This window comes from Lycorma delicatula, chromosome 3, assembly GCF_047948215.1.
Source record: "Lycorma delicatula isolate Av1 chromosome 3, ASM4794821v1, whole genome shotgun sequence".
NCBI classification, from domain to species: domain Eukaryota; kingdom Metazoa; phylum Arthropoda; class Insecta; order Hemiptera; family Fulgoridae; genus Lycorma; species Lycorma delicatula.
Window position 1 is genome coordinate 83,481,757 of NC_134457.1, and position 14,909 is coordinate 83,496,665.

Below are 14,909 nucleotides of genomic sequence, written 5' to 3' on the forward strand. Positions count from 1 at the left end.
CCGAAATCGATTCAGAAGTCTCTCGCAGATCTCCAACTTGACCTGTTTTTGATTTTTGGTCAACAAACTCTGAACCCATTGAGCACCAATTTTTCTAAAGCCAAGATGATCAGTGATAATGGATTGAGAACTCCAATAACTGATAACCGCTTCTGCGATTTCTTCAACAGTGAACCTTCGATAAGCTCTTATACAGCATACATATTGTCAGCTGTGAGATTTGACTTTGGGTGATGATCATGACTTTCGTTTTCTATACTTTCTTGCCTGCCCTTAAATTGTGTGGCTCACATATACACTCTGTTCTGGGACAGTGTAGTGTATACATATTATATAAATATCTGTATTACAAAGAGATTTAATTACACCCAATAAATGCATGAATTATCTATTTCTTGTAAATGGTTTTCAGGAAATGAACTATTCATCAAGTTTAGTATAAATTAGTATATTTGTAAATAGAAATTAAAAAATTGCTATAATTTTATTTTAAATATTTAATTAAATGAATTTTGTATTATTTTAGGGAAAATGGGAATTCAATGTAACCCAAGACTGAATGTAGAAAATTTGCTGGATGGTACGTTGGAGTTTCCTCATGGAAAAACAGAAAATTGCACATTAAATAGTAGCTCTGCTACCTTAATTACTGCAGCTGTTTGCACTGATGAAGAGAAATTGTCTGTAGATGATGATCATGATGATGCAGTTTTAAAACGTATCTTTAATGATGTTTTCTGTCCGTCTCCTCTAAGCTCCCCTACTGATGGTTCTGATATTTCTAGTCCTGAAAGTATTTTGGTTAATAAAAATATAGATAGTAAATCGTTTAGTAATGTTAAAGTAGTTAATGAAAATAATATTACAGAAATATTGCAAGAAAATGCTAATTTGAATGAAACCGAACAGAATGCTTTAAGAAATGATTTAACTGTCAGTGATGATAAAGAGATTTGCCTGAAAAATAAACAGACAAATGATTTATTTTCAGTTAATGAAAATAATAAGGACAGTTCAGAAAAACAAAATGATTTTAACAATGATTTGTCTGTTAGAATTGATAGAGAGATTTACCTAAAAAATAAACAGATAAATGGTTTATGTTCAGTTAATAAAAATAATGAGAGCAATTTAGAAAGACAGTCAAAAGCTTCTGAAAATTCTGTCCTGAGTAAGTGTACTGATCCTGCAATTGAAATTAAGCAGAAATGCATTGAGAGGACAAGTTCTTATTTTCTTAGTAAGAATGATGAATTTCAGAACATTAAAGATCTGGCAAGAAAACGACATACATTATTGGATGAAGAAGAAGAAGCAGATTATTTTAACATCACTGTTTTTGAGAAGTATTTTCAGTTATTGGCTTCTTCATCTTATAATGGAAGAGTTAAAAATAGAAGTAATGAAAATGGGTTACTTACATCTGAAAATTATTGCTGTGTTGAAGAAAAATGTGATAAATTGTTCAGTAAACAAAATAATAAAGATCTAGATAATAGTATAATAAAGAATTCGGATGTACTAACAGTTACATCTAGTCAAAATACTCTTAATCATAATGAATATATATCTGAATATGCAAACAAACTTGAAGTAATTAATACTGATCAGTCTAAATCCATTGCTTCTGTTTGCCCAAAAAGTCCAGCTAAACTCGATGATTCTGAAATCAGTAGCCAAGTTCGCCGAAGTTCAAGGCTTTATTTAAAATCTTTAAAAAACGAACCAGATTCTGTTAGCCTAGAAAATAAAGAAAATATATCAAAAAAAAATGAATTGTGTAATAGTAAACCTTTGAAACAGGAGTCAAAAGATGATATTTCTAAAAAAAATAGAAATCTATCTAGGACAAATAAAAAGGAAATTTGTAAAGTTTCTGCTAAATTTGTGGATTTAAAAGAGTTACCAACTTCAGACCTAGACCTTTCGCAGCTAACCAACAAACCATGTAATAGAATTAGTTGTCGTAGCCGAGAGAAACTTTCAAAATTAGATAGAAGTAGAAGAAAATCCTCTAGGTTTAGCAGAAATAATTCACATCAATATTGTACTTACTGCTGTAAAGATTCAGTTGATAAAAAAGATTCATTGAGAGAATCTTGTGGTAGCCTTATTGAATCTGAATTAACAGAAAACATTATTCTGAAACATTCCGGTGATGTAAGCATTTCTAATAAGGAATTACTAGATGAAGGTATAGTTACGGGTGTATCTAGTACACTTCATGAAGGTGTTATACCTGAAAGTACTAGTAAAGTGTTTACTACATGTAAAGATCATTTTGATGGTGTTTGTAAGTCTGTTATAAACTTGAGAACTTCAAGTAGTGAAATTGGAAATAAAGGAACATGTAATAAAAGTAAAATTATGAAAAGGAATTGCATAAAAAATAAAGAACGTGTAGCAGTTAATAATATTAATAAAAAAGAGACTGAAAGTGGTCATTCAGGAGAGAGATGTCAGCAGGATGATGTTATTAGTAATCCTTTGGAAAATGCCATAACATCTGAAAATGAAAAGGTAGTTAATAGTTCAGATAAAATTGCTAAAGATGGTATACTTAAAAGTTATCTTCTAAAACCTCCTACTACACCTGTAATCTCTCAGTTACCAGACGCGAAACATAAAGAAATTGAAAAACATAATTTTCCTAATACAGATTCAAGTAAACAGAAATGTAGCACGGTTCAGGAAAGTAAACAGAAATGTAGCACGGTTTCGTTTAACCCTCAAATTAAAAGCAATTGTGTTGATTTAAAGAGCACAACTGTTCCTTTAGGTAGTTTAAAAACAAGTGAAGCAGACCTATATTGTATGAAAAATCCATTACAAAATTGTAAAGAATTACCATCAAATTCAATGAGTGAAAAATTAAAAAAACTTCCTTCAGTTTCTGTTAAAACAGTAAGTTTTTATTCAAAATTACAAAATAAAAATGAATTTTCAGAATGCTCAGGTTTTAGATTCGGTAATAAAAGTTCCATGAATAGTGAGGTCGCTAGTAATATGGAAGAAGATAAGCCAGTAGCTAGTAAGCTTTTAACATCAGATTCAGTGTTACAACCTAAATCTAAAGTGAAACGTATGCAGTTTAGTACATCGGAAGCTCCTAAAAGTGTAAATAGTTTGAAACATTTATTTAAAATGAGAAATAAATGTAATATCAAGAAACAGCCTACTTTTGCTGTGAACAATAATTGTATTATAAAGGATCCTGTAATTACACCTTCAGAACGTAAAGCTCAGATATTTAAGAATAACATTTCTGAAAGTAAATATGAACTCAAACAATCAATTGCATCAGGTGATAATCATATTAGTAATTTTTCATCCAATCATCATTGTAAATTACCAGATCTGATGTCTCAATCAAATAAATATTTACATTCTATTCCGTCAAATGAAACAAAACCTAAGTGCATGACAAAAGTGTTACCTGATCTGTCAAAAGATAAATTCAGTGAAATAATTTCCAAAAATGATGATGCTAAGAATTTAAAAAGCGTTACAATGTCAAACGATATTTCAGTCACTGTACCTTCATCAGTTTATAGTTTAACACCTGCAATAGATTTTAGACAATCACTAAATAAACAGAGGTATTCTCAGATTAATATTAATGATGTAAAATCAGGATCTCTTCTGCAGAAAAATGTACTACCAGAAGACCCATTAAAGTTACCTTCACATTCTGAGGTGGAAAGATCTCAGATTTCAACTAATGGACAAGTTTTATCACAGTCCCTTGAAGTTGGTCACATTATTTCTCCCTTAACTCATTCTTCACAAAATGTGTTTCTTGAAGAGTCCGGTCATAACATTAAATCAGATATTATAATGAATAATGATAGCTGTGCTGTATATCCGAACTTTTACACGAGTAATAATATACTTAAGAAAAGAAAGTTAAATGAGTCAGTTGAGGATGATACATCAGATAGTAAAAAACGTCCAAAGATTCATCAAGAAATCAGCGATGTAGATATTGAAAAGGAAAAAGCAAATTTGTTGGAAACAAATGTTGAAACTGATTACAGAGATATAAGGTTTATTGAAGAAAAAGTTAACTGTGAGAGTAACATTATTGATGCAGCTCTAAATTATCACAAAAATTCTCTTTTAGCATTAACTGAAGCAGAAGCATTGGAAGAAAAAAAGAAAGAAGGTAATGTAATGTTTTTTCTTCCGATTATTCATTTTTATTTGTATTAATTTACTTTATTTCTTTTTTATATACTCTTGTTGATTTCATATAATACATGTCATAGTCATAGTTGGGAGCTACATGTGTTCAAAAGTAAAAGAATTAGCAACGTGACACTAAACTGTAAAAAATCATGGAATGCTTTTGTTTACACAGTCAGTATGGTACAGATTCATTTTTATATGTGTATTCAAAGGATTTATTTTAATGTGAATTTATAATTTGTGACATATTTAGCATGGGTCAATTAAAGTTGTAATTTTAATCAAACCACGATATTAGATGAAAAAAACAGAAAATTAAATAACCTTAAAAAAATAAAACTAACAAAAAATGCACAGAAACTGGAAAATTACATTTTTTAAATTGTCAATTTCAAATTTTCAAACTATTAGCCAAATTAATTATGATAGTTTTTTATTTTTAATTATCCGACTAAAAAATTAATATTCAAAGAATAAAAAAAATATTTCAAGTTTTTAGTGCAGTTTTCTGAAGTTGCTTTTATTTTATTTTTACTTAATTAACAGAGAGTGCAAGATGCAGCCTCAATGAAAAAAGTTGTTTCCAAGAAACTCTAGTCAAGAAGCATGTGAATAACAAAAAAAATGCAGAGAAATGTTATAAAGAGATTGATTCTGAGCTATATAAATCTACATGTATTGATTTTGAACTTGTGATAAACCTCATGCTTATGTTTCATGGAAATGTTAATGTTGTGGGATTGCATATAATTTTTTTAAGTTAAGTTTTTCAACTAATTTTGTTTTGAAAATACTTTGAATATACTTTGGTGGTTGGGTTTCAATTAACCACACATCTCAGGAATGCCCAAACTGAGACTGTACAAGACTACACTTCATTTACACTCATACATATCATCCTCTGAAGTATTACCTGAACGGTAATTACCGGAGGTTAAACAGGAAAAAGAATAGAAAGAAATGTATGTATACAGGAACGTGTTTTTTTTTTAGGCTAAGGGAATCCTCATTTCTCATTTTATATAAGTCTGAAAGGATCCATCCCATGTCATGATATAGGCTGGAATGAATCAGGATACTATTTTTGAAAGAGTGTGTGAGTGTTGATTGTTGGTTGGAAATGTTGAAGAGATGGTTAAGAGTATCATGGAATCATGATACCAAAGGAATCATTGTATCAAATACATCATGGAATTTGTCTGATTGCAACAAGACATGAGCCTCTAGCTCATTTTGCTCGTCAAGGACGCTACTTCCTAAATGAACAATTTCTAGGCTGCTATGGTTTACAAGCATTGTCAGCCCCATTACAATGACACCACAAAGCCTTCATCTTTCCATACACAACAATTGATTTTGGGGAATAATCATGGCCTCTGTATCTCAACCTCAACATCAGTATGTAACAAATGAAGAGTTGCTTGACAATATAGAGAAACCTTTCAAACCACAACTTTTGAGATGCTTTATAATTTGTCAAGGAGAATGTGGAGATGCATAGTTCTGTGCATACAGCAAGATTATACACACACAGTTTTTCTTGATAAATAATTTGTGTGTACAAATATATATAAATTTTCAAAATATGTCCACAGCACATACTGTATTTGTCAAAGGGTGTGGAGGACTTCTTGGACCTGCTGTTTCTTACGTCAGTTTACAAAGTTTGTAATGACAAAGAATGTATATTGTTTTCTATTATATTTCTCAATAAAGACATATAAAAAACTTCTGAGTTCATGTTGACTGCTAAATGACTATTAATAAGAAATGTTGCTAGAGAATAATCAGAAGACAATAATATGTTTTAAATATTTTAAGAAGTAAATGCTTTTTATCTATTTGAGGCAATGACTACATTAAAATTGTTGAAAGATTTCAGTTACAGCATCCATACTAATGGCAGTTTCAACCTTGTAATGACCAAGTCGTTATCAGTATTTCTAATCGTCAAATCAAAAATAGAAAGTAGAGATACTTGTCTTGCATAGTTGCAGTTTCAATAAATAATCATGTTTGTTGGATGGAGTTGTACTATAAATGGATGGCATTTCAGAAACATTTCTCAATGCACAAAGCTTATTTTCAAACTATGGACTCTAATTTCAAGTATTTATTTGCAAAGTAAAAACAAATTTTATTCTTGTTTTCAGTTGAGTAAATGTAAGTATTCTTCAGTTGAATTTCTACCTGATCAGGAAGGTTTGGGGGATTCTGAACATAGATTGCTGGAAACAATTGTTTTAATATACCGTTTTAATATACTTTAGTTCATTTGTGAAGGTTAGAAAATGTCAGTCTATTTTTTGAAAAACTTTGTCTCCATAGTATGTATTTCAGCTTAGATCTTTACTTTCATACAGTAAATTGAAATACTATGTTTATATACCAGTAAAATACAAAAAGATGAAAATTTTGACTAGCTTAAAAAAATCACTTGAAGTGCTTTCATTATATAAAAATCTTCTTTTACTTATTTCTGCTATACGAGTATAAACATGCTCGTTATTTCTGTTATAACTTTTGTCTTTAAATGAATGACTAGTATTTTATGTCTTTTTGTGATTTAATAAGTTTAATAAACTTTGATCATTTTTCTGTAAAAAAAATAAAATCCTTTTTAGTAAATAATATGTAAATATTATTAGAAATTTGGAAGTACAACTTCCAACATAAAATTCTCAAATTTAATTACTTTGTTGATTAGCATAATGAAAAGTGGTAGCTTTTTAAAAATATTTAAGTATATGTTATATTTGATATTGAAAATACATAGAAATTATGCTCTCAAAAGTAGTATAATGAGTAGTATTTTCAATGAACTATTAATTCAGAACTATTTGTTCAGCATCTTAGTGAAGCTACTAGTGTCTGTTAAGAAGTAACTTGGAAGTTCTTTTAATAAGTTGTTAAGTTTTATAATTATTTGATCTGTGTTGTGTTTGTTCACTTAAAAGTGGAAAGTTTATGAAAATATTTCAGTGAATTATTGAAGTAGCTATTATCTGTGCTAATGATAAGTGATACTATGATTATTCAAATTATAATTTATGAAGTAACTTTTTTATGAGTTGCCTTGAAGTTATGTACTATATTTAGTTAGTTATTAACTTAGTAGTTGTTATATTTTTGTTTGAAAATATGGATTATATATTCATAATATGCCTGTAAGTATGAAGTAAACAAGAAAACAAGTTTGTGTTTTTTTTGTCTTTGTCCATGTTTACTATATATTTTTGCTATTTGTGAAGAGTTTGAAATATGGGATATCATGTTTTAGGTAAAGATGTTAAATTGGCTGAAAGTGTCTTAGAAGCTGTACAAAAATCAGCTTGTGAAGACAAACCTGTAACAAAGGAATTTCTTGATCAAACTATTAAAAAATTAAAAGTGTGTGGACCTAAAAGCATTGCTGAGTAAGTTGAATATAATTAAATTTAATTCTATATTTAGGTTAAACTTAGGCAAAATTGTACAGTTTGTAAATAAATTCTCTTTATTTGTTTCCTACTTTGGAGAAAACCTAACAATTCTTCCTTGATTCATTAAGTTACTGTAAATGTAGTAATAAGATTTGTCAGAGTTAACAATTTTCAAAAAAAGAATCACATTTTTACTGGGAGACTGGCACAAACATATCAAGTGAACTCTCTAGGGCTGTTTTCCCTTGCTCATGTCAAAGTTTAACAGCGACATATTTAAACTACATTCAACTGCTGTAAAAGCTTTGACACTTGTTTGATTTGTGCTGCAATTTCTAGGGATCACGTTTGAGTACTAACATTTTTTTTAACTAACAAAAAATTTCTGATATTATGGTAAACTTTGCCAAATACATTTGTAAAATATAAAATTGTATAAACAGCTGTTGAGCATATAATGTGACAAATTTCAGATTTACAAGTTACATTTTATATTTAAGTTACATTTTATATTTAGTTATATTTTGTCAGTAAAATTGTCTTTCTATTTCTAAATGATGGAGGTTCCTCATGATAAGAGAATATGAGGAAAAAGGAAGACATCTCATTATTCAGTGAAAGCTTTATATTATTGTAACGTTGTCTTCAGTCTCAAAAAAAAAAATAATAATAAATAAATAGATGAGAAAACCCTTTTTTGTATTTTTTCAAATAATAGTTTCTAAATAAACATCAGTTTACTTTAAGATGGTTTACTTGGCCTAAGTTAGCTTTTACACTATATCAGTCTTCTTCATAGACTGGTTGAGAGCATGAAATATTCTCAACAAAAAAAAGTTATGTTATTAGTGTTTATTTTGATTTTTTTCTGTAATCTATATTGTCAATCTTCCTGCTATTTTCTGTTTAATCCAGACAGTTCAGGTAAATACTTTATATTTTGTATTTCATCCTGGTAGTTTTTTTTTATAAGCAGAGTTGTGCAATAAGGTACTGAATACTGAAGGTTTATGTTGGGATGGTTAACTGGAGTTGGCAAAGAAGATGAGTTCAATATATAGAACTCTTTCAGTAACAGCTAATTTAGCAACTACACTGAGAAAATTTCCCATAAATTCAAAAAAAATGTATGTGTCATCATGTACAGAACCACTAATAAAAAAACAAAATACAAATTGCCTAACAATAACTTGGGCAAACAAATTCAGTCAAAATCAATTTCAACTTCATTTCTGTAACTATAATATGTTTTACACAGAATATATTGGACACAAGTTTTTACAGTGATCCAAAGTACTGTAAAAGTACTTCACTCCACCATTGAATCCACTTTTATCATTACCTCATGAAACAAGTTTTATATGTATATATGAGAGTAAGTCAATTATTATCTGCAATGTAGTTATAAATTTTATTCCAATACAAAAATAGGAAACTTACATGTACATCATTTTTCAACAGTCCCCTTGCATTTCAACGCACTTAGTCCATTGTTGCACAAGCTTCCTGATGCCCTCATAAAAGAAGGTTTTTGGTTGAGCTTGCGAACCAGGAATGCACTGCTTCGTTCACTGTTTCATCCGAGGTAAATCGGCGGCCCCTTAATGCCTCTGACTGGACCAAACAAGTGGTAGTCAGAAGGGGCAAGATCAGGACTATACGGAGGATGAGCCAGTACTTCAAAGTGAGTTTCTGGAGTGTTTCAGCAGTGTGGGCAGCAGTATGTGGACGGGCATTGTCGTGCAACAACACAACACCTTTCGACAGCAGTCCTCGGTGTTTGTTTCGAATTGCAGGCTTCAGCTTGGCAGTAAGCATCTCACTGTAACGCGTACTGTTTATTATCGTGCCCCTTTCCTCATAATGTTCCAGTACTGGGCCTTGTGAGTCCCAAAAAACCGTAAGCATCAGTTTTCCTGTGGATGGTTGGGTCGTGAACCTTTTTTTGTGCAGGGTGACTTTGGATGTTTCCATTCCATACTCTACTGTTTACTGTCCGGCTTGTAATGATGGATCCATGTTTCATCACCAGTGCTGATTCTGTATAAGAAGATGTCCTGTTTGTTAGCATAGCGATCCAAATGTTTTTCGCAGATGTTCAAGCGCGTTTGTTTATGCAATTGTGTGAGTTGTTTTGGGACCCATCTTGCACAGACTTTATGAAACCCAAGTCTGTTGTCAATGATTTCGTAGGCAGAACCGTGACTAATTTGTAGATGATGTGCCACTTCATCAGTAGTTACTCGTCTGTCTAAGAAAACCATGTCATGTGCACACTCAATGTTTTCCTCATTTGTGGCGGTAAACGGTCGTCCAGCTCCTTTGTCATGCGTAACACTTGTGCGGCCATCTTTGAATTTTTCAATCCATTTGTAGATACTCCATTGCAGCAACACACTGTTCCCGTACTGTACCAAAAGTGTTTTATGAATTTCGGCCCCTGATACACCTTCCGACCATAAAACACAGATCACTGAACGTTGGCTCTTTTTTTGTGCAAACAGAAAGCGGAGCAGCCATAGATAATGGCAGGACAACAATAATGGAACTAACCTAGCAGCATCAAACCTGTACAGACATAACAACAATTAAACCATGCAAGCATCATTTACGCAACACAGCAGTACTACCAACATAAACAAAAATATAACTAAATTGCGGATAATAATTAACTTACCCTCGTACATCAACTGAAAACCAAAAATAAACATATCTATTTTACTTCATGGTGAGTTGATATAGCTTCAAAGTCATTCTTTGCAGCCCCAACTGTCCAACTTAACTATCCATGATGTCCTCTGTCAAACCCATTCTGTTTATGAAATTTTCAACTTCATCTCAACATTAACCTTTTTTTCCCTTCCTGGGATCGCTCATGGAGAGCATTACATCTGGTAAAGGGGAGTGTCATGCCGTCAGGCCTCGAAATGTGGAGTGCCTGCTGCCTCATTGCGCAGAGATGACCCCCATGTGCTCGGGGAGCCCCCTAAGCGCTCAGCAGCGGATCTATCTGCCCCAGCACCCTCTGATGTCTCATTTTCTGGCAGGACTCTTCATAAATATGTAGCTTATCCATCACCTTATTAACATAGCTCTTAATCGCTTTCCATTCATTAACTCCTTTTAGCATGTGTGTCATTCATAAACTCCTTTTATGCTTTGTGTGTCCTCTGGATGGAACATATCTTCCAAACCTCACATATTTAACATCTCCCTGTGTTCTTCATCAAATTGTGGGCAAGAGAAATTCACGTGGTGAGGAGTCTCTTCCTCATCGCAGTGATCCATGTGGTCAAGGCCATATTTATACAAATATGCCCTGAAACAGCCGTGACCCGCCAGGAACTGTTTTAGACTGTATCCCAGCGAACATGGGTCCTCCTACACCAACTTCCAATGTCGCTTATAAGGTAATGGGTCCACCGATCTTTAGTGGTTCGGTCCCACTGTTCTGCCAAGTCTCCATTAATTTTTCTGTTATCTGGGATGTTATGTGCTTTTTGTCTCTTAATGGCAGGGGCCCCTGCTCCCAGAGCTCTTCTGCAAAATAACCAAATCTGTCGGTATTGCATCTACCAGGACTTCAGCTGCCTCCTTAGAGACTGTCCTATATGCTGCTATGATTCGCAGACATTGTTTATGAACCAACTCTAGTCTTCCATGATATTTTGCAAATCTCGTTATGTCAGCCCAAAGCTCTGCCCCATACAGCGTTGTAGCATATGTCACTCTCGCTAATAATCTCCTCCGATGTATAGTTGGTCCACCAGAATTATGTAGGAGACCGGCTATTAATCTCGCAGTACTCTTGACTTTATTAGCTGCCTTTACTGCTTGTGTGCTAAATCTTAACCTGTTATCTATCCATATCCCGAGGTGTTTTATTGCCGGCCTTGACACTATTCTCCTGTCCTCTAATGTTTCTTCTTAATTGTGGAGATTGCTACCACCTCTGCCTCATCTGCAGCTAGTGTAAGTTCCACTCCTGCCATCCAATCCTTTATTTTCGTATATACTTTTCTTATTTTGTCAATGAACTCTTTTATTCCATTGTACAGAGTTTAATAATCAAGTTAACCATTTATCTTCCTTTACTGTACATTTTTCTTTTTCCTGGAACCACCATAAGGTATTACTTCAGAGGATGAATGAGATGATGTGTATGAATGAAAATGAATTGTAGTCTTGTGCAGTCTCAGGTTGACCATTCCTGAGATGTGTGGTTAATTGAAACCCAACCACCAAAGAACACTGGTGTCCATGATTCTTGTACTGAAATCCCTATAAAAGTAACTGCCTTTATTAGGATTTGAAATTTAGAACTGTCAACTTTGAAAGCAGCTGATTTTTCCTTTACTGTACCTAATTTATCTTTATTGTCCTGAGATTTTCTAATAGCCAAGTAACCCCAGGTACTTAAACTCATCACACACGCTTTTATAAAAATTTTTTCCATCTGAAGATTATGATCCTGCTCTTCAGCCACCATATAAGTTCATTTCTAAACCTCCATTTCAAAATCCATTTCAAGTATCAGCATCATATATTTGAAGTTAAGTTTCTTCCTATATTTCACAAAATTTACTGCATTCTTGTACAACTGGTGAAGACAAAAAAATTGTTCACAAATAATTTCGCTCCTAAAAACCCTCTTTGCTCTAACATTACAAATGTCTCAGAGAACTACCATTTTTACTGTGTCTTTTTTCCTTTAATATTTATGTTTCATTTAATGAAATTAACTTTTACAACTCAAAATATATTGAACCCACAAAAACAAATAAAAGAAACATTCTAAGTTAACAAACACAATTTAAATCATCCCACATTCTTAGAACACATCACAAACAATAAAAATCATTGAGAAGCTAACCCTACACCAGTATCAGCAATAAAAATATAGTTTCAAAACTCCCTGATGAGGCTTAATTTAGAACAAAAGCTAGCCCAGATTCAGGTGAAGATCATATAACTTTTCCTTTAAATTAAAATGTACTGTAGTTGATTTAAAAACTTGTTTTAATTTAATTTTTTGTAGTCTTATCTTTAAACATGTCATAGTTGTAAAAATTCAAATATTTTTTTAATATTTTGCATTAATTATCAATTATGTCTGGTGTTTATTTAATTTATTTAATTCTGTTTTTATATTTTTTAATAGAAATGATTTGCAAAAAAAAAAAATTTACCCATTTTTTGGAACAAAAAATAAATTCTTTATATACATTATTTCTATTAGCTTCAACTATTCTTCAGAATTTGTAATTGTAAAAGTTCAATAATATGTAATAAACTTGGAGATAATTTGGATTACACTAGAATTTAATTTTGAATTGTTATTACTTGAACTTACAATTGATGTTTACAAACAGTTAAACAATCAGCACTGTGTTTGTGCTAGTTTTGAAAAATTCTGCTTTTCAATTCTTAGTTTGCTTGTAAAAGTTTTTAATTTAAAGAGTGCTAGGAGGCCTGGCTTAAGTTGATTTTTTTTAGGTCTTATTGTGCAGTCACCTTAGAGGAAACATTACTAGAACAAGTCTATAAGCAGTGTACTCCTTTCAGATAATAGCAAGACTGTATTAGCTCCACATCAACATGGATTTAATAGTGTTTATTCCTACCCAGTCTCACAAATTGAACTCATCAGAAAAGATGGACTGCAAGAAAATTTCTTTTCCTCCAGAAAAAAGGACATTTCAGGTTTTTTAAAGGAACATCCTCTGTTTCCCTGAATTGTACAGTTTGTGGAAAGAAGTAATCATCTTATTAGAAACCATTCAGCCAGACTCCTGTTGTAGGGTTTAAAAATATTAATATAGTACATTTTTTTTTCTAGGAGAAAGTTAGAAGACTATAGTTGTGAGATAGATTCATCATCAGAGATAAGCATGTTTTAACCAAAGTTATGAATTTTAATTATTGTGTATTTTATTTATCATTACCAATTTTAAAAATAAATTTGTTTATCTAAATATTATAACATTTTATTAATATTTTGTATAGGTTGCAATTCTAGGAAGCTTGTTAGCTGTATTGATTGCTTATTTCTTTAACGTAGATTATATTTACTATTTGTTGCAGAATGATTATAGATTTGCTTTGTGTAGACAATGGAAATGTTGATCATACATTAAGTCCATCTCTAACACCAATTCAGCAGTATCTTTTCCCTGTTGCTCACAATCTTTGCAACAGTGATGATTATCAAGATTTCCTTCATGTGTTTCTTCTATCTGTTAAAACAACTTTGTTTAGTTCTACTGATGTCTGCATGGTAAGAAACATAATATTAATTTAAATTTTATCATTTTCTTTTATGCTAATTACAAGATTGTGATTTATATTGATTATCATCATTCACTTTCTTCTTCATATCACGATGATTATGATTATTTTAAGAGATCAATAACTTATTTTTTAATTCAGTCCACAATCTTACTTTCAGTTCAGTCAGGATTTTGTTTACAAAAATTTATATATTTTTTTTTAATCATTGTATTTTCATTTCCATGAGGATTCAGGCCTGATTTCACCTTATGTGGCCTTTACCCTGGATTTTCTGCTATTCGAAGTAGTTTTGATATTTGTCATCATAATTGAGTTTTCAAGTTTGAAAGTTTTGTTCCATATGTGCAGCATTTACACTGAAATGAAAAATTGAATGCTGAAGATGAAATGTTTCATTGATAATTGCTTTATATCGTTCAAAAAATGTTAATTTTAGATTGACAATAAGTATGTATGTTTTAGTCATAGCTTTATTATTACTATACTATTTTTATGATTAATGAAAGCAAATTGTTTATTTTATTTATTTCCTTTTAACCTTTTTTTCTTTTTTTTTTAATAGGTTGAACCATCTAAATGTTTAACCAGATTCTCAACTTTATTGTGTAGAAGTCTGGGAGCAGTTGAAGAAATGAGGTGGTTCATGTATGATGTGTTGTATATGTTGCGATTTAAGTCATTACCTATTATTTTTACAATGTTAACTCATTGGCCAGACTTACTGCCTCATTCCGATGCTGGTAAAGGTAATGTATCCATTATGAGTAGTAATCTAATAATATGGAGTAAGAGGGAGTGTATAAAAAGTGTAATTGATTTACTTGTTACATTAAGGAATCATTACATTTTTATAGGTAAAGTTTGAATTTCTTGTATCTGTATCTTTTGAGACATAATTAATTATATGTACAGAAGATTGCTAATAATTGAATGTATAAGCTAGAAATGACACATTATTTTATTTTTCTGAAGGAAACACTGACTTATTTCCTTTTTTCAACAGAAACA

General features: G+C 31.3%; 1 protein-coding gene across 1 annotated transcript in view; it reads left to right on the top strand.

Annotated features, from left to right (window-relative positions):
• Nucleotides 1-14,909, top strand: part of LOC142321751 (uncharacterized) — a 76,443-nt gene that overhangs the window by 39,513 nt on the left and 22,021 nt on the right. Inside the window, exons 8-11 of the mRNA XM_075360097.1 lie at nucleotides 527-4,165; nucleotides 7,469-7,604; nucleotides 13,695-13,887; nucleotides 14,464-14,647. Coding sequence (XP_075216212.1) covers nucleotides 527-4,165; nucleotides 7,469-7,604; nucleotides 13,695-13,887; nucleotides 14,464-14,647 — 4,152 coding nt within the window. The remainder of the gene's footprint in view (nucleotides 1-526; nucleotides 4,166-7,468; nucleotides 7,605-13,694; nucleotides 13,888-14,463; nucleotides 14,648-14,909) is intronic.